General features: G+C 35.5%; 1 protein-coding gene and 2 long non-coding RNA genes across 3 annotated transcripts; 2 read left to right on the top strand and 1 right to left on the bottom strand.

Moving 5' to 3' along the window:
* Positions 1 to 592: 592 nt before the first annotated feature.
* Positions 593 to 2,603, top strand: LOC147568808 (uncharacterized). Its single transcript, XR_015238452.1, has 3 exons — positions 593 to 815; positions 1,865 to 2,061; positions 2,383 to 2,603. It is a non-coding gene; the product is annotated as an uncharacterized LOC147568808 (long non-coding RNA).
* Positions 2,604 to 7,175: 4,572 nt separating this feature from the next.
* Positions 7,176 to 8,844, bottom strand: LOC147568807 (uncharacterized). Its single transcript, XR_015237236.1, has 3 exons — positions 8,712 to 8,844; positions 8,471 to 8,567; positions 7,176 to 7,397 (listed from the first exon to the last, which is right to left on the bottom strand). It is a non-coding gene; the product is annotated as an uncharacterized LOC147568807 (long non-coding RNA).
* Positions 7,542 to 17,753, top strand: LOC147568806 (myosin-12-like). Its single transcript, XM_086667484.1, has 40 exons — positions 7,542 to 7,911; positions 8,085 to 8,213; positions 8,707 to 8,850; positions 8,940 to 9,085; positions 9,169 to 9,325; positions 9,420 to 9,478; positions 9,552 to 9,711; positions 9,791 to 9,940; positions 10,022 to 10,158; positions 10,254 to 10,400; positions 10,487 to 10,588; positions 10,673 to 10,730; positions 10,826 to 10,927; positions 11,030 to 11,067; positions 11,218 to 11,344; positions 11,436 to 11,606; positions 11,722 to 11,853; positions 11,937 to 12,043; positions 12,373 to 12,433; positions 12,528 to 12,705; positions 12,802 to 13,007; positions 13,145 to 13,264; positions 13,391 to 13,489; positions 13,764 to 13,979; positions 14,052 to 14,191; positions 14,289 to 14,393; positions 14,527 to 14,776; positions 14,856 to 14,912; positions 15,059 to 15,118; positions 15,235 to 15,405; positions 15,533 to 15,691; positions 15,784 to 15,975; positions 16,085 to 16,234; positions 16,343 to 16,413; positions 16,510 to 16,609; positions 16,701 to 16,757; positions 16,854 to 16,910; positions 17,023 to 17,103; positions 17,197 to 17,285; positions 17,380 to 17,753. Exons 1-40 carry the CDS (start codon positions 7,909 to 7,911, stop codon positions 17,507 to 17,509), a joined length of 4,818 nt encoding a protein of 1,605 aa, XP_086523610.1. The 5' UTR covers positions 7,542 to 7,908; the 3' UTR covers positions 17,510 to 17,753.
* The last annotated feature ends 103 nt before the right edge of the window (positions 17,754 to 17,856 follow it).

Here is a 17,856-nt window from a genome sequence, read left to right as displayed (position 1 = left end):
ACCAGCAAGAGGCTTAACCAACAACTTACCAAGTGAGATATCCTTGGTGTTGTTATTTAGTGTAACATGAGAGGGAAGGAGAAAGCTCCATGTCTGTATTGGTGGCCATCGGAAGATATCGACCTTGATACCACTCGGTTAAATGGTGGGTTGACACTACATCAACCATGCTATGTCGTGTATGGGCATATTATGGAGCGTGTCTAACCTGCAACAGATCTGCGCCAATTCTGCAAACGTGCCATTTACCAGATATCTTATCATTTTGATATGTGTTTTTTTTTGGGATCAGTCATTCTTCTTGTAGGGAAGTTTTATAGGGACCCCACATTCTTGTTAAAAATGCCCGTTCTTGTGAATTCAATACGAATCCACAGCATTATAAGGATAACATTCTGTACGAGCTCACTGAATTCACAAGAGACCATTTGGTACAAGTCCACAAAAATTCACTCTAGTAGTCTAGTTTTGTAAATTCGGTAGGTTCGTACCGAATTGTGAATGCGGTGGACTCGTACCGAATTCACAAGAGTGGCCCTTTTAACAAGAACGGGAGCCCCTATAAAACTTCCCCTTCTTTTTTTTTTTTGATGAAGAGAACTTCCCCTTCTTATATTCTCCTAAATTAATCTTCCTAAGTGATGCCAAATTGGTGTTTTATTCACATACCATAGAACAGCAACCAGTTGAGCTGACAGTCTGATACCTGTTCAAATGGTCAAAGTTCATTGATGCAGGAAGAGAAGTCCGATGAGGGTAGAGTTCAGTGATTTTGTATGGATAGAACTAGCTGAGATCAAGGAGTTTGAACCCAGGTTAGTTAAGTTTTTTACTTTTTATTTGATTAGTATTTGGTAGATTGAATCTTTAAGATTATATGTTGATTGTGAATGAAATTGATGCTTTTAGGTTAAATTTTCAGTTTTCACTATGTGGGTATGGTTTAAAAACAATTTACAGTTAATAGTTGATGAGCTTACATATCATATTCAGGATAGTTGAATTTTTCTGAGTTAAACTGATCTTAATATAACCTTAGGTCCAGCTAATGTAGTTTGTCATTTTGGTAGGTATCACTCAAAACTAGTTTATAGCATATTATCCAATTTGCTGGAAATTTGAAACCATACAAAGAGAATTCGAGTAGTCCGGCTCAATTTTTGGGTACTTCTGTAATCATTAACATGATATAAATGCTCGCGATTTGAGTTTTGTGGGGATTATATCTTTTAGCATAAACATATATAATATCTATTCTTTCTATGAAAGAGTCTAAACTTCCCCAAGGCCCCAACCCAGATTAGCATTCCAAATAAGCATGCCTTAGGTGTAACTGATATGGGCTCTTCTCCCAGCCGAGCTGGGGTGAAAATGGGTTTGTATATATGGACAAGGTAGTATACTGCATATTGATGGTTGTAATCACGTACTCGGGCGTTATCCTATCTTGGTGAAATTGATTTTGTTGGAAGTGCTTTGAATATGGGTCGATGTCTAACTCAGTTTGTGACCTGAGAAAGCGTTTAAATTTGTGCCCTGGCTCGACCCGTTTACTTATGTTTGCCTAGTCTTATAAAGGCTTGTTATCAATGTAAAGGCGTGTATCCTAGTTTTGGGTTTTTGGGAGAGAGTTAGAGGGGGCTGAGTTGTAGGTGGAGAAAGCTCTGGTACCTTGTTCATGATTCATAATGAAAATCATCACACCATTGTTTGCCGTAGAGTAGATCTCATCAACCGAACCATGTAAATCTCTTCTGTTTGTGTTTACTTCCATTATTATTTTCCTTCGTTATAACAGATTTTGCGTCCTTATTTCTAGAAAATTGGCAATACAGAAATGTTACAAATCTAACAAAATGTATAGGTATACAGAAAATTGATTGTTTGACTGAGGGATACTGAAGGAATCTGCAAGAAATATATAGCAGATTGACGCTTTTGTGACTCTTTCTTGAAGGAATTCATCTTCTTCCTGTGTTCAAAATACCCGAGCAGTACACTGACTCCTTTGACAACTCCCACCAGTAAGAAAAAGAGATGGCAGCACTCCCTAGAATCCGGGTATTCGCTCTTGAAAAATTACCTTGTACAAGATTTTACTCATGTCCTGAGGTTGAATTGGAGAGAAGTAGAGAACTCATTCACTATCGTCTCAAAATTTAGATAATTATAGTTTTCAAACTTTTAGAATAAGGGTTGTTCCTTATCATGGTCGCAAAGCTAAGATATTACTAAAGTTTGTGTATTCGAGTATCTATGATACCATTACCTCATTACTAGACTGTAAACACTAAAACACCCATAATATTTCTCACTCATCTTTTCTATTAAACAAAATTATCTGCAACTAACTTACTTTTGTAACTTATTACATTTTTTCAGCGAATCGGGAGATTCGGACGAAGAAGAGGAAGGTGTTTGAGGCTGTGTTTGTGTTATTCAATAGTCTTACTTACTTTCCCTGTCTCTTTTGTCATTGTAATCTCATTGGCAGCTACACAATTGAAGGAGATCATCTTGTTTCCACTTATTCGTTGTTCACCCCTTAGATAATGAATTGTTTATAACGTCGAATTTATCTCGGGTAAACATATATTTAACTACTCAAGATCAGAAATCATCGATAAAGAATTAACAGGTTGCGTTTGACATGGTTGTGATTAGGTTTCAATTATAATTCTCACCATTAAAATGGTCATATATATATATACCTACCAAATGCTTGTTTGGGATTTTATATTTCAGCTGTAGGATATAAATGCAGTTGGATTAAGAATATAAAATTTATAGGGAGAGAAAGAAAGGATTGAATAATGAGAGAATAATGATATTCTCTTCTTACTTATTGAAACAGCTAAGCTCATCATGTGGTATGCTTTGTTTAGATCTTAGGTTTGTAATCATTCATTCATTTCCCATGTATCCATCCAACCCTTTAAAATGAATTTTGTGACTCACACGTGAAGTGGACGTAAGTCCTCTCACCTCTCCAACTAGTCCAAACTTTATTGTCTAATTTCTCCGCGAGAAAAATATAAAACACTTTCTCTCACTAGATCATGTCCGTCTAAGTTCTCTGGTAGGGATACTTGTCGCGCATAGATACCATCACCGCTGAAATCTCCCCCTCTCTCTCTCTCTCTTTCATTTGTAAAATAGAAATAGAGAAATCTCTTTCATTATCTCCGTCACTCGGCGACCAATTCTCTTGGTCCGCGCTAATTCGAGGAATTGCCCCACTCCTCTAATGAATGGGCTCATTTTGGACTTTGTCATTTACATGTCTATAGGGCCTAAAACAATGTGAGTAATGGACCATGATCATGATATTTGTTTGGCATGGGCGTGTTGTGTTTGATGATTGTGAGAACTTTAAGCTATTGGTTAAAAATCAAAGATGATACTACTAGATAATTGGAGAAGAGAAAGTAAAAGAGAATGAAAGTATTAAATAAGCCTGCGGGTCCCACTCGAAGAAAATATAAGAGATGTGCCCAATAAGATGTCAGCAATTGGGGCGTACCGTTTCACCTCCATTAATATGGGCCTAAAGATCCCTAAAAAGTTGGAAATACCCTTTCACCCCTTAAAAGTTTCGGCCATGCCCACTAAACTTGTAGCTGTCAATATTGACCCATAAAATCTCCCCGAGCAAAACAAGATGGAAATAGTCTGATGTTGTAAAGCAATTAAGCCTTGGTAGACAAAAATAATTGTGTTGTGATTTATATAGACATCATTGGAAGATAATTTAAGACTAATATTTTCGGTTGTTTTTTTTGTTAAGATAATACAAGGAAACTAAACAGAACTGGAAATAAAAGAAGGCAAGTCGTCCCAAATCTTCCTCTGGCGATTCTTCCTCCCCCATTTAGGCAATGCGTCCGCTATCAAGTTGTAATCTCTAAGAATGTAGGAGAATTTCGACTCAGTAAATCTGTCCTTCAGTTGTAAAATTTCGAACAGATGTTTCCTGGATTGCCATTGAGTGGTGAACGTTTGATCTTCTAGAAATGAAATGATATTTAGATTGTCACTTTCTATATTTTCGGTTGTTAGTAATGGTTTCTTCTCCAACACTAGTAAATAAAATGTAATTAACAACAACCAACCAACTAATAAAGAAAATCGTAAGTTGCCAACAACTCTTGGTTGGACCGGTAAGAGGTTTAATCTTCCTCTTTAGAAGTCAAGGGTTCGAGGCACGTTGACAATTCAAAAAAGAAAGGAAAATTAGAAGTTATAATAATAAGAGTAGTTTTGAAATTAAAGATAGTTTAGAACCTTCGTAAATAAATCATCAAGTATAGAGAGCTAAAATTGAATTTACAAAAAATATGAGGATAAAAAGAAAATTGGTCAACAAATAGGAAACCAAAAAGAATTACCCCTAAAAAAATATTTATAAAATCATTTTGGCTCTTGAAATTTTTAGAAATAATCCATTTTGTATTGAACTGTTATTGAGTATTTGTATTTCTATATTTTTTGACTTTGCATAGAAGAAAATGTTGAATGTTTTATATAATCTTAATACAAGTCAATATCACATAACAATAGGAGTAGTTTTTAGGTTATAGAAAATCTTGTTTCAATTCAGAAGACTGCGCAAAACAAAAATACCTATCCTTTTATCGAGGCCAACTTTTCTCCAACATTTTGTCCAAAATTTAAGAGGAGCAGTAAATTTTTGTTTCTTACAATGTGCTTCTTCTGCTTGCCCTCGGCCCTTCAGTGGAACTAACAAAACTTTTTTGTTAAAAATGGTGTTTCATCGTATTATAATCCCGAAGTAATATGTTTGACAAAATGTGAACAATGACAAGTTTCAGATATGCGACTAAGTCATTTAAATAATTAGCTATGAACTCATAATATATCTGTTCCTTAATTACAAATATGAACCTAATACTATAATAGTATAATATGATTCATGTTTTTTACATGCTAAATGATCTAATCTAATAAGATTCTTTTATAATGCTCCTTCTTGACAAAATTTGTCAAAGTCAAACCCTCAGTTCAACAAAAATAAATGCAAAGAACCTTAGAACCATCAGATTAGAATCTAAAAACTCATAGTCACCACCAACCCTTTTATAGTAAGACTGAATATATTATCAATAACGAAATCAATTTATTGATAATCAGAGCGTGGGGTGATCTTTTTTACTTTCAATATGACTGAACACTTCGTCCGTTTTTCGGTTCTTTAATTACAAATATGGACCTAATACTATAATATTCTACACTTTGTCCTTTTTTTTTTCTTCTCTCAATCTTATTTCTTATTCTCGTAATCTCGTCAATCTTCTTTATGTATTTCCCCTCACCTTTTCTCTATTTAACGTGGCCTTCTTCTCTCTCTGCCAGATATAGATGGTGAAGCTAGAGGAAGGAGTGAGGGGGAGTGAGAGAAAGAAAATTGGGGAGGAAGATGAAGATTCATGAGAGAAGAAAAGAACGCAAAGGATAAAAATGTAAAAGAAATGAAATGTTAGAAGTAATATTTTTCTGAGTAATGATAGGGGAACAAAAAAACTAGACAGACTCTGGACGTACATCCTATGTGGTTAACTGTGATTCGTGTTTTTGATGATTCAAATTTACTAGACAACGAATCACTGAAAGCCACATAGGAAGTATGTCCAGAGTTTGTCTGGTTTGTCTGGTTTTTCTGGTTCCCTAACATTATTCGCGCAAAGGATGTCAAAATGACAGTTAGTCAAATATAGGGATTAAATAGAAGTTGGTCACATCTGGAGTACTAAACCAAATAGCCCCCAACTTTGTGACCAACTTCCTGCATAACCCCCTACTTTATCAAAAATATTCAGATGGCCGCCTTTTTGAGTTACTGTTATTACTCCGTTAACCAGTCACCATTTCTCTCTCCTCCATCTCATAACCTCTCTCTGCCACCTCATCTTCTCGCCGCCTCATCGTCTTCACCGGCAAGGTCGCCGGCCGTCTAATTTTTCGGGCGGCAACCTTCAAACATAAAAAAAATCTCTCTCCTCTCTCTCTCTAAATTTTTTCTTTTTTCACTCCTCTCTCTCTCTCTAAAAACTCTTGCGAAGGGAGATACCCCTTCGCTGGAGTTTTTAGAGAGGGTGAGAGGAGTGAAAAAAATATTTAGAGAGGGAAAGAGGAGAGAGAAATATATACATATATATGTTTTATGTTTGAAGGTCGTCAGCTGGAAAATTAGTCGTTTGGCAACCTTGCCAATGAAGACGATGAGGTGGCAGAGAGAGGTTATCAAATATAGGAGAGAGAAATGGTGACTGGTTAACGAAGTTATAACTGTAGCTAAAAAAAATGGTTATCTGGATATTTTTGATAAAGTAGGGAGCTAGATAGGAAGCTGGTCACAAAGTTGGGAGCTATTTGAGAAATAACCTTAATTAATTTTGCCTTAATATAAAAAGATTAAATTACTAAATTAAAATCATTTTTGACAATAGCTTTGTCGGAAAGCATTGTATAGAAAGAGTACCAGAGGGACCCACCAATGCCAAGCTTTCATCCTCTCGAAACCATTGGATTGTAGCCATCTGGATCCAGCGGCTAAAAAGAGATCCAATTTTGTTTCCCAGCTCGGCCACTCCACCGCCCAAAAAAGATTCAACTCAAAAAGCACATCACAAAAAGTAGCATACTATGGGACCCACGATAAACCCTAGAGTGATGGCACACACGAAACTTTGTGCGACCAAAAATTTCATAAATCAAACATAGTCTTATTTGGGACTTGTTCTTCTTTGTCAAAATTTACCTTCTAATATTAATTTGTTCTTGCTAAACCCTAACTAATTTCAAAATAGAAAATGTCATTTAGTTAACAAGAAGCATTGTGACTTCAGTATTTGAATACTTCCCTTACACTTATCTACTACATTCGCTTCGAGACAATTCAATAGCGAATGTTTTAGGGCAATTCATTAAACTAATATATAAACGCATATCATTTTAAATTATATTTTATTTTTAATTGTCAACAAAGTTCAAATAGAATATAAATTTATAATGTATTTAGTGTAATCTTTTATTCTATGATAAAATCAAAGTAAATAATCTCCAAAACCAACACAAAATCTAAAATATTAAAAAAATAAAAAAAATTCAAACCTTAAAGACAATATGGGTATTGTAGTAAATTACATGAATAAATTAGTCAAATTAAGCAAACATATCATACTTTATTAATTTGTACTATTCAATAAATAAATAAAAATAAAAGTGTTGATTAAATTAAATAATACCTTTAATATAACTGTAAAGTTAAGAGTAGGCTGTCCTGTCCAAAATGTTAATTCCCCCAACTAATCTCTGCTGCTTTTAGTTTAATTCTTCCACCAATAAAAATCATCTATCTAGACCAACCGATCCAACGACTACGATTAATTCAAAAATATTACTAATAAAATAAAATAAAAAGAAAAAAAATAGTATATGAATTGGATTCTCGCCGACAGAGTGGTAATTTAGGTGCCAAGTCAGCATCCTATGTGGAATGATCAAAAAAAGTTGGCGGGGATGTGGGGAAGGAGGGAGGTGGTGGCTACTCTGTCTTTTGCTTTTTTTTTTTTTTTTAATTTTTATTTTACCACCACCACCATCACTACCACCTCCATTTTCTTTGCTTTTTCAACTCTTCTCATTGACATAACACTTTTTTTCTTCTCTTTCATTCTCTGAAAATTCCATCACAACATAAATTCCCCTTATAAACTATTCCAATTTCATAATAACCCTCTCTTTTTTTACTTCTTCTTCTTCCTTCTCTTCTTTCTCTCCCTTTTTCATCTTCTCCTGTTTCTAAACATTCTCAGAGTTCATTCATCTCTTGCTGTCCTGCCTCAACTCAAAGTTCCATGATCATAATAATATTATAGATTTATAATCATGGTAAGTCTGATCTTGTCTTGGGTTTTGGTTTATAAAGTCTAGATCATATTTATTGACTTCTGATCAATCTAATCTATACTACTAAAAGTTTAACTAAATTTTTTTGTATGAATTATCAACTCTAGAGTTTCATTTCTATTGACTAAAATGATCAATTCTGTTTGTTGATTCAGGGAACTCCAGTCAATATCATAGTCGGCTCACACGTCTGGGCTGAAGATCCAGTACTAGCATGGATCGACGGAGAAGTAATAGAAATCAAAGGGAAAGATGCCACCATAATCACCACCAATGGAAAAAAGGTATGATTCCTTTACTTGTTATAGATAATTCAACATACCCATACCTATAACGATAAGTATGATGAATCAATTTAGGTCTTTCATGAAATTCATTCATGTTTCAGAATCATATATGTCTAGTCCTAACATAATATATATATATAACTGATCTGTATGTGAAGGGTTATCATCTAGCTTAAGGAGAATCAAAGAGCATCTGAAATGTACTTATAAGATTGCATATAAATATGACAGAGTTTTAGGATTCTGGTGCTTACCTGATATACTAGCCATTCATAGATCGATATGCCCAATTGATAATCATCGATCATAAAAATTTTTGATTGTTCAAGAACGTTCTTTCGTTCTTCATACCTGGAATTTACCGAAACAGCAATATGAGAAAAAAGAATATATGAGATGATCTATCAAGAAAGTTCTTTCTATTAGACAATACCCATAGTTGTAATCATCTTGCAGAAACTGAAAATGTATACTATTTTTCGAATTTCAGATTACCGCGAATCTGTCGAGTATTTATCCAAAAGACACAGAAGCACCACCAGCTGGGGTTGATGACATGACCAAGTTAGCTTATCTCCATGAACCAGGAGTTCTTCAAAACCTTGCTTCTAGGTTTGCTCTAAATGAGATATACGTAAGTTACCATTCTCAAATTGTTCCCTAAGTTGCAGTATAAAACAGAAGAATTATAAATTTTCTAATGAGCATTTCCGGAATCGACAGACTTATACAGGAAACATTCTAATAGCAGTGAATCCATTTCAAAGGCTACCACATTTATACGACACCCACATGATGCAACAGTATAAAGGAGCTACCTTTGGGGAGCTAAGTCCTCATCTTTTTGCTGTGGCAGATGCTTGTTACAGGTATAAGCTAATTATCATTCATCTAAACTAAGCATAAAAGAATTGTCATAGTTCTCTTTATTAATTTCATAATAACTCTTCAGGGCAATGATCAACGAACACGGGAATCAATCTATCTTAGTTAGTGGTGAGAGTGGAGCAGGTAAAACAGAAACAACGAAAATGCTTATGAGATATTTGGCATTCATGGGAGGAAGATCTGGTACAGAAGGAAGAACAGTAGAACAACAAGTTTTGGAGGTAAGAAGAGTTGCTTCGACATATCTGTTTTTCTGCACAATTTATCACCGAGAAAGATAATAAATGAGGCGGCACTTCATTTTTTCTTTTCCAGTCGAATCCTGTGTTGGAAGCATTTGGGAACGCCAAAACTGTGAAGAACAATAACTCCAGGTATGTATATCAAAAACTCAATCACATTTCTAATAAACTTCCCATTACCTGATAAAATGATTGTTTCTGCCAGTCGTTTTGGTAAATTTGTTGAAATCCAATTCGATAAGCGTTGGAAGATCTCTGGGGCTGCTGTTCGAACATATCTTCTCGAAAGATCACGAGTTTGCCAAGTGAATGATCCTGAGAGGAATTATCATTGCTTTTACATGCTTTGTAATGCACCACCTGAGGTAAGCCTAATGAGCATATCCAAGTGTTTCTTGCTGACTTCGTGTTATTTAACCAAGTGATTCTGATGATCTATTTCAGGATATCAAAAGGTTCAAGCTGGAAAATCCGAGAAATTTCCATTATCTTAATCAAACTAACTGTTACGAAGTAGCAAATGTAGATGATGCCAGAGAGTATCTTGAAACGAGAAATGCTATGGATATTGTTGGTATCAGCCAAGATGAGCAGGTAATATATCAAGACCTAAACTCGAAACAGGAATCAGTTTTTAGTAATTCAGAAATTTATAAAATGTTCTACCTTGTCTAGGATGCGATATTCCGTGTAGTTGCAGCCATTCTTCATCTTGGGAACATTAACTTTGTCAAAGGAGAAGAAGTAGATTCATCTAAACTGAAAGATCAGAAGTCAAGTTTCCATCTACAAACAGTTGCAGAACTACTCATGTTGGAATCTATTAACTTTTCTGATCTAACCTTAATCAATTATCTTGAATTTGCAAGTATCCAATTTGTTTCTTAATTTAATTTTTTTTATCCAGGTGTGACGATAAAGCACTTGAAGACTCACTCACAAAACGTGTTATAGTAACCCCAGATGGTAACATTACAAAGTTTCTTGATCCAGCTTCAGCAGCATCAAATCGTGATGCCTTAGCAAAGACAGTGTACTCTAGACTATTTGACTGGTAAGAAGAATTAGGCTCCCCAGTGTTCCCAAAATTATGATGTACAGTACGCGCAATTTGAAAGTTACTTTTACAAACTATAACAGGATTGTCGATAAAATCAACAATTCTATTGGTCAAGATCCTAACGCTGCCAGCTTAATTGGAGTGCTAGATATTTATGGGTTTGAGAGCTTCAAGGTCAACAGGTAAAAATGGTGACTCTAATTAAATTCCAAAAGAAGCTGTGCCACAAAAAATACGTAAATCTAATGATGTGAATTATCCGGTAGTTTTGAGCAGTTATGTATCAACCTAACAAATGAGAAACTGCAACAACATTTCAACCAAGTAAGAATTCAAGAAAATTCATAAACTTCAATTCCAAAAAAATGTATAAAGCATAAGGATTTGCAATAACTGATAAAACATGAAATATGATGCAGCATGTATTTAAAATGGAGCAAGAGGAATATACAAAAGAAGAGATCAACTGGAGTTATGTTGAGTTTGTGGACAATCAAGATGTATTGGATCTTATCGAAAAGGTATTTCATTTGCATAGATCAACAGCACTGAATTTCATAGCATGACTACCAATCCTCAGAGCAAGAAATATTGAAAGGTTTTAATAATATACTTGAATGCAGAAACCAGGAGGCATAATTGCTCTTCTTGATGAAGCATGGTAAGAATATTTTGAACTTATTAAGTCATAAGCACTAATGTTCTTTGAACTAGGTTATTATATCGTATTCTAGACTACAATTGAAGTGGATAAAAGGTTGGAAACCTAACCTGACTTCGTAACCATGCTGATATTTTCACTTCACTGCAGTATGTTTCCGAAATCAACCCACGAGACTTTCGCACAAAAAATGTATCAAACATATAAAAACCACAAGCGTTTTACCAAGCCGAAGCTTTCAAGGACAGATTTCACAGTCAACCATTACGCGGGTGATGTAAGCAGAAACCTAAGATTTATGTTCGATTATTCAAGTTAATTATTCAAAAATGTATCGGCTCTCACTGCAATAAAATTTCGACGAAAAGGTTACCTATCAAGCAGATCATTTCCTAGACAAGAACAAGGACTATGTTGTCGCTGAACATCAAGCTCTATTGGATGCTTCAAAGTGCCCTTTTGTTGCAAATCTTTTTCCGCCATTGCCCGAGGATAGCTCAAAACAATCCAAATTCTCCTCCATTGGTACACGTTTCAAGGTATGTGAATTTAAAACAAAGATATAGTCATATAGGGTAAAATTTTACCGATGTTACCTCTCTGACTTTGAGATAATCTTTTTTTTTTTTTTTGAAACTCTGAATGAATATAAAGCAACAACTTCAAGCTCTAATGGAAACACTGAGCACCACAGAGCCACATTACATCAGATGTGTGAAACCCAATACTGTACTAAAGCCTGGGATCTTCGAGAACTTCAATGTCTTAAACCAGTTGAGATGTGGAGTAAGTACCATCTTTCCAAACGAATATGATTTTTTTGTGAAGTTGCTTCTACTGACAAATTTTGTTTGGTGGATACTTAACAGGGAGTTCTAGAAGCTATTAGGATCAGTTGTGCTGGGTACCCGACCAAGAGAACATTTGATGAATTCCTTGATCGTTTCGGTATGCTCGCACCAGATGTTCTGGACGGGTATAACTTCATAAACCTGAAAGCTTCTGGTTTTTGTTTTTATTTGTTACTTTTTAACTAGTATAGTACTGAAACTGTGATCCTAAGGTATATCATAGAGCAGCAACCAGTTCAGCTAACAGTCTGATACCTGTTAAAATTGCCAAACTTCATACTTCGGCCCTAAGATATCTTAGACAACTGTAAACAGATTGGAACCAACATAAGCAAATTAGTTACAGAAAGAATTACCCACATCAATCTTCTCTTTTATTGGCACAGTAGAAGGTTAATAGATTCTCCACTTGCAATTTTACCTCTGAATCCTTCTCTTATTTATCATGAGGCAGATCTGATGAGAAAGCAGCTTGTGCATCTATATGTGACAGAATGGGGTTGAAGGGTTATCAGGTACATTTTTGAAAGATAGAATGGGGGTCTTTATTGACTATATCAAATCTCTGTAAAGTGTTGCACTAAACTTCCAACCAATATCATATTTCAGATAGGGAAAACGAAGGTGTTCCTTAGAGCCGGACAAATGGCTGAACTAGATGCTCGAAGAGCTGAAGTCTTAGCCCATGCAGCAAGACACATCCAGAGACAAATCCGAACATATCTCACCCGAAAAGAATATATTGCCCTCCGGAGAGCCACAATCAATTTGCAGAAATTATGGAGAGGTATTATTCTTACTGAATAACTTAATATTTCACGAGGAAAAATATGAATAAGTATAGAGATAGAGAGGTATTGACAGATACCTCTTCCTTATGCAGCACAGCTTGCACGGAAACTATACGGGAACATGAGAAGGGAAGCTGCTTCAATCTGTATTCAGAAGTATGCACGTGCCCATAGAGCCAGAAAAGCATACACAGAGCTGCGAGCATCAGCTATAGTTATTCAAACAGGACTGCGTGCCATGGCAGCTCGTAATGAATATAGACACAGAAGAAGAACTAAGGCTTCGATCATTATTCAGGTAGAAAAATCTGTCTGGTGTGATTTTGATAATACTACATATATGGCTACTAGAAGAAAAAGCACATGAAAACTAAGTTCAGCTATTTCCCTTCAGGAAAAAAAACTATATAACCTATCAATTATTGTTCCTTACAGACTCGATGGCGTAGTTACAAAGCTCTTTCCTCATATAAGCATCAAAAGAAGGCCACACTTACACTTCAGTGTCTCTGGAGAGGGCGGATAGGAAGAAAAGAGCTACGAAAGCTCAAGATGGTATGCTTTTCCTCCTTTTCAATGTCTATTTGCACTTTGTATGTATAGATTTTCTACTTCATTAGGAGTTTACTGTTCCCATTCAAAGAAAATGGTCCAGAGTCAATAACAAGTGGATTGCAACAGGCTGCCAGAGAAACAGGAGCACTTAAGGAGGCTAAGGACAAGTTGGAGAAGAAGGTTGAAGAGTTAACATGGCGACTAGATCTTGAAAAGAAAATGAGGGTATTCTTCTTCTTTTTCTTTTTTTCTTGTTAAACCAAGGCGATTTTTATTAGCTTAAAAAGATCAAATATGACATGCCAAAGAGTACTGGTAACCTTGATCATATAAAATCTTAAACAAGCATTGTGAGACTTTCTTCACTCATATTGAACTTGTTATGAATCTTGACTAGAAAACACACCTCAAACAATAACATATTAGACCTTGAAGTTAAAGGCATAATCGAATGACTGATGCCCTTCTGAGCTCATTAGGCAAAAAATATTGTTTTCAGGTTGACCTTGAAGAAGCAAAAGGACACGAAATCGCGAAGTTGCAAGCAGTGATGAATGAAATGCAAGGACGATTAGAAGAAGCACATGCTGCAATCATCCAGGAGAAAGAAGCAGCAAGAATAGCCATCGAAGAAGCACCTCCAGTAATCAAAGAGGTTCCAATTGTAGATAACACCGCTGTAGAGTTGTTAACTAATCGCAACGAGGAATTGGAGGTAAGAACGTGCCCCCTTTTCAACATTGAATACTGAGAACTGCCTCATCTAAACAAAAAATGAATTTCTTAGGGTGAACTAAGTGAACTGAAGAAAAAGATTGAGGAATTCGAAACAAAATATTCTGCTATCCAAAAAGAGAGTGAAGCGAGGGAAATCGAGGTAAAAGAATCGCAGTCAAAGATATCTGAGCTTCAAGAAACAATAGAAAGGTAATGAAAATCAGACCACAAATAAACTTTAACTAGAGCAAGCTAAACAGTAAGGGATAAGGTTTTGACTTGTTATTATGTCTTTGACATGCTCTAGTCTGGATGTGAACGTGTCCAACTTGGAATCTGAGAACCAGGTTCTACGTCAACAAGCTCTTGTTGCATCATCAACAAATGATGAACTCTCTGAAGAAGTAAAAACGTGAGTATCATTTGAGAACTTCGACTAACGGTTATGTAATTTAGAATGTAGCTTATCTTCTCCTTCACGCTAGTCTAAAAGTCCTCCAAAACAAGCGTAGCAGCATTCTGAAAAATCTTACTTTCATGTCCAGGCTTGAGAGCAAAATTGCTAAGCTGGAGGCAGAGAATGAGTTGCTCCGAAACCAGGCACCAGTTATTGTACAACAGATTGTTACTTCTGAAACTATACCAACACCAGTTGTTGTACAAGAGCGGGTTGCTTCTGAAACTATCCAAGCACCAGTTGTTGTACGAGAGCTGGTTGCTTCTGAAACAATCCAAGCACCAGTTGTTGTACCCGAAATTGTTACTCCCAAACCTATCCAAGAACCAGTTCTTAAGGTAACTGGGTCTAACTCCCCTTTCCTAGCTGCTGGGACTAACCTTTTCTTAGAGTTACTGACAACTTGCTATTTCGCAGAGCCTTGAGAATGGACATCAAAACGAAGAACAAGTCAAGACTTTGAATACACCACAAGTATGTGCTAGATATAGGATTAAATTTCACCACAAAAGGTGTTGATCAATATTAAGCTTGTTTTGCAGCTTTATATGATATTATGGTTTATTCTTTACTTGTGTGGAAGAGAAAAAGAATACTGACTGAGTAAAATCTGCTTGCAGGAGAGGGAGTATGTATCAACGCCATTAACGAAACAGAAGTCTCTAACAGACAGGCAGCAAGTATGTAGTTGTCTAGTTCAAATATTTGGTATTTCCAAATGATAAACCATAATGACCAAAACGAGTCTTACTGATCAATATTGGGTACTTTTCTTTTCTTCTATAATTCGAACCAGGAAAACCACGATGTACTTATCAAATGCCTGGTTGAAGATAAGCGGTTTGACAATAACAAACCAGTTGCTGCATGCATTGTCTATAGAGCTCTTCTTCAATGGAGATCCTTTGAAGCAGATAAGACAAACATATTTGATCGAATTATTCACACAATCAGGGACTCCGTTGAGGTAGGGTCTATCTCCTGATCCTGAACCTATCATTTTCTTGCATTATCTTTATCAATTACTAATTGCAGAACTAAGAACTCATTAGGACTTTATACTTATATTAAATTTCTTTTATTTTGCCTTACAGGATCAGGAGAATGTGAATGAGTTAGCATATTGGCTAGCAACAACTTCCACCCTTCTATTTCTTCTACAAAATACACTCAAGGCAAGCAATTCACCAATGAGTGCACACAGACACCGTAGTCGAGCCTCCCCCACAACTTTGTTCGGAAGGATGGCACAAGTAAGCTCTACTAGATAATTTCAGTATTGATATTTAAAATTAGTTTATGGGAAGAAATATAGCAGACTAAACTGTGAATTTTCTTTCTTCAGGGTTTACGGACATCTCCAATATCAAGCGGGTACAGTGGAATGGTAGGGAAGACAGAGAAATCAAGAGTTGAAGCAAAGTATCCCGCTTTACTATTTAAGCAACACCTAACTGCTTACGTGGAGAAAATATATGGAATGATCCGTGATAGTTTGAAGAAAGAAATTAGCCCATTCTTGAACCTCTGCATACAGGTAAGGATTTCATATAGCGTGAACACATGACTGTAGTCAACCAAACAGAAACTGCATATAGCTGCAGCCTTCCATGACTAGAACTGAATCAACTAAATCCAATAAACAGGCACCAAGATCAACCAGGGCAAGATCCATAAGAGGCGCATCTAAGAATATGCACTCAAACATAGTTGCAAAACAACAAGCATCAATCATACACTGGCAGAGCATCGTAAAGAGCATGAATAACACGCTGGAAACAATGCAAGAGAATTATGTAAGTAAATAAGCTTCGATAAGCATAAATTTCTCAAGTCTTAATTAAGTAGTTTGAGAATAGAAAGATGCTTTCATGTGTTAAATTAACGTCTCCCAACTTTTGTAGGTCCCAGCTGTAATCATAAGGAAAACCTTCACCCAGGTGTTCTCGTTCATAAATGTGCAGCTTCTGAATAGGTTAGTAGCTTTTTACTACCTGGATTGGCATCAATATTTACTTCAACGTTCAAACAAAAAGTTTACTAATGCAAGTTTCTTTTATTTTGGTTGCAGTTTATTACTTCGTCGTGAATGCTGCTCATTTAGCAATGGAGAGTATGTTAAAGCTGGTTTGCAAGAACTAGAACAGTGGTGCTCCAAAGCAACAGAACAGGTAAGAGAATCTAACATGGAATGTATATTTGAGTAATCCATTTCGATAAGTAATGAAGAAGCAAATTTTATTGTATTCTACCATCTTTCAGTTTGCTGGATCAGCATGGGATGAACTTCAACACATACGGCAAGCTGTTGCCTTTCTGGTAAGTTTCCTCGATCACAAATCATCAGACTATTTTCTATATCAGCTCTACCGTTAAGCTTTTAACTAACATATATTCTATTTCATATATTTTCAGGTTTCACATCAAAAACCTACCAAATCTTTGGATGAGATCACAAGTGAACTTTGCCCGGTAACTTAACCAAACAAAATCTACGCCTTTTGAATTCTCAAACGCCTACCAAGTCTTTCTAGGATATGGATTGTAAGCTCAACTAAAATTATACACCCATTTTATTTTATAGGCCTTGAGTATCCCGCAAATTTATCGAATTGGGACAATGTTTTGGGATGACAAATATGCAACACAAGGGTTGTCTCAAGACGTAAGTTTTCCTTCACTTAAACATTACAATAAAGAATTTCATATCTACCAATTTTCAGGCTTTAAGTCAACATTTATTCAAATTTGTATTCAGGTCATAGCAAAGATGAGGGTTTTGATGACTGACGATACAATCAATATGCCAAATAGTAACAATTCATTCTTACTCGACGTTGATTCCAGGTAACTAAATTTCTAATCTTGTTTTTACATTTACCTAAAACATTACCAACAAAACCCTAATAAAATGCTTGTTATTTGGTTGGTAAAATTGCAGCATACCTTTCTCTTTAGATGACCTATCAAAATTCTTCAATGAAATGAGTCCTTCAGACGTGATCGTTGAACCACCACCTCTTCTTCGTCAAAACTCCGAGTTTCATTTCCTGTTACAGCGAACCGATTAATAAAGGGTTTGATTTTTTTCTTTTTCCCTTCAATTCTTATAAAGAAGAACAATCAATATTGTAATTTACCATTCTTACGTGATTTTTTTGTTGTTGATTTGTGAGTGAGGTTTGGAAATGTAAATCTATAGTTCATTTTTTTCTTCAGTTTTCTTCGATTTTTTTGTGGGGTTTATTTGAAGAACAGTAGAGGGTTTTTGTATATTTGTTATGGTTTCCATAATAACCTGTAACTTTGTGAACATTAGGGTTTCTCATAATTAATGTAAGAGAGAGAAAGAGAGAGAGTTTGAAACAAAAAATATTAGAGTGACAAAGAGAGAGAGATTATTACTTTTGTTTTGTTC

The sequence above is a fragment of the Eschscholzia californica genome, unplaced genomic scaffold (assembly GCF_041429995.1).
Source record: "Eschscholzia californica isolate CP2 unplaced genomic scaffold, dmEscCali1.0.p SCAF_1, whole genome shotgun sequence".
Taxonomy (NCBI): domain Eukaryota; kingdom Viridiplantae; phylum Streptophyta; class Magnoliopsida; order Ranunculales; family Papaveraceae; genus Eschscholzia; species Eschscholzia californica.
Note: the sequence above shows the minus strand (reverse complement) of the source record. Positions and strands in the feature narration are given on the sequence as shown.

What these genes read in the sequence shown, in the direction of transcription:
- LOC147568806 (XM_086667484.1), top strand. An exon ending in AGACTTTGAATACACCACAA is followed by an intron (nt 14,913 to 15,058) that starts GTATGTGCTAGA and finishes ATCTGCTTGCAG; the next exon opens with GAGAGGGAGTATGTATCAAC. An exon ending in CTCTAACAGACAGGCAGCAA is followed by an intron (nt 15,119 to 15,234) that starts GTATGTAGTTGT and finishes AATTCGAACCAG; the next exon opens with GAAAACCACGATGTACTTAT.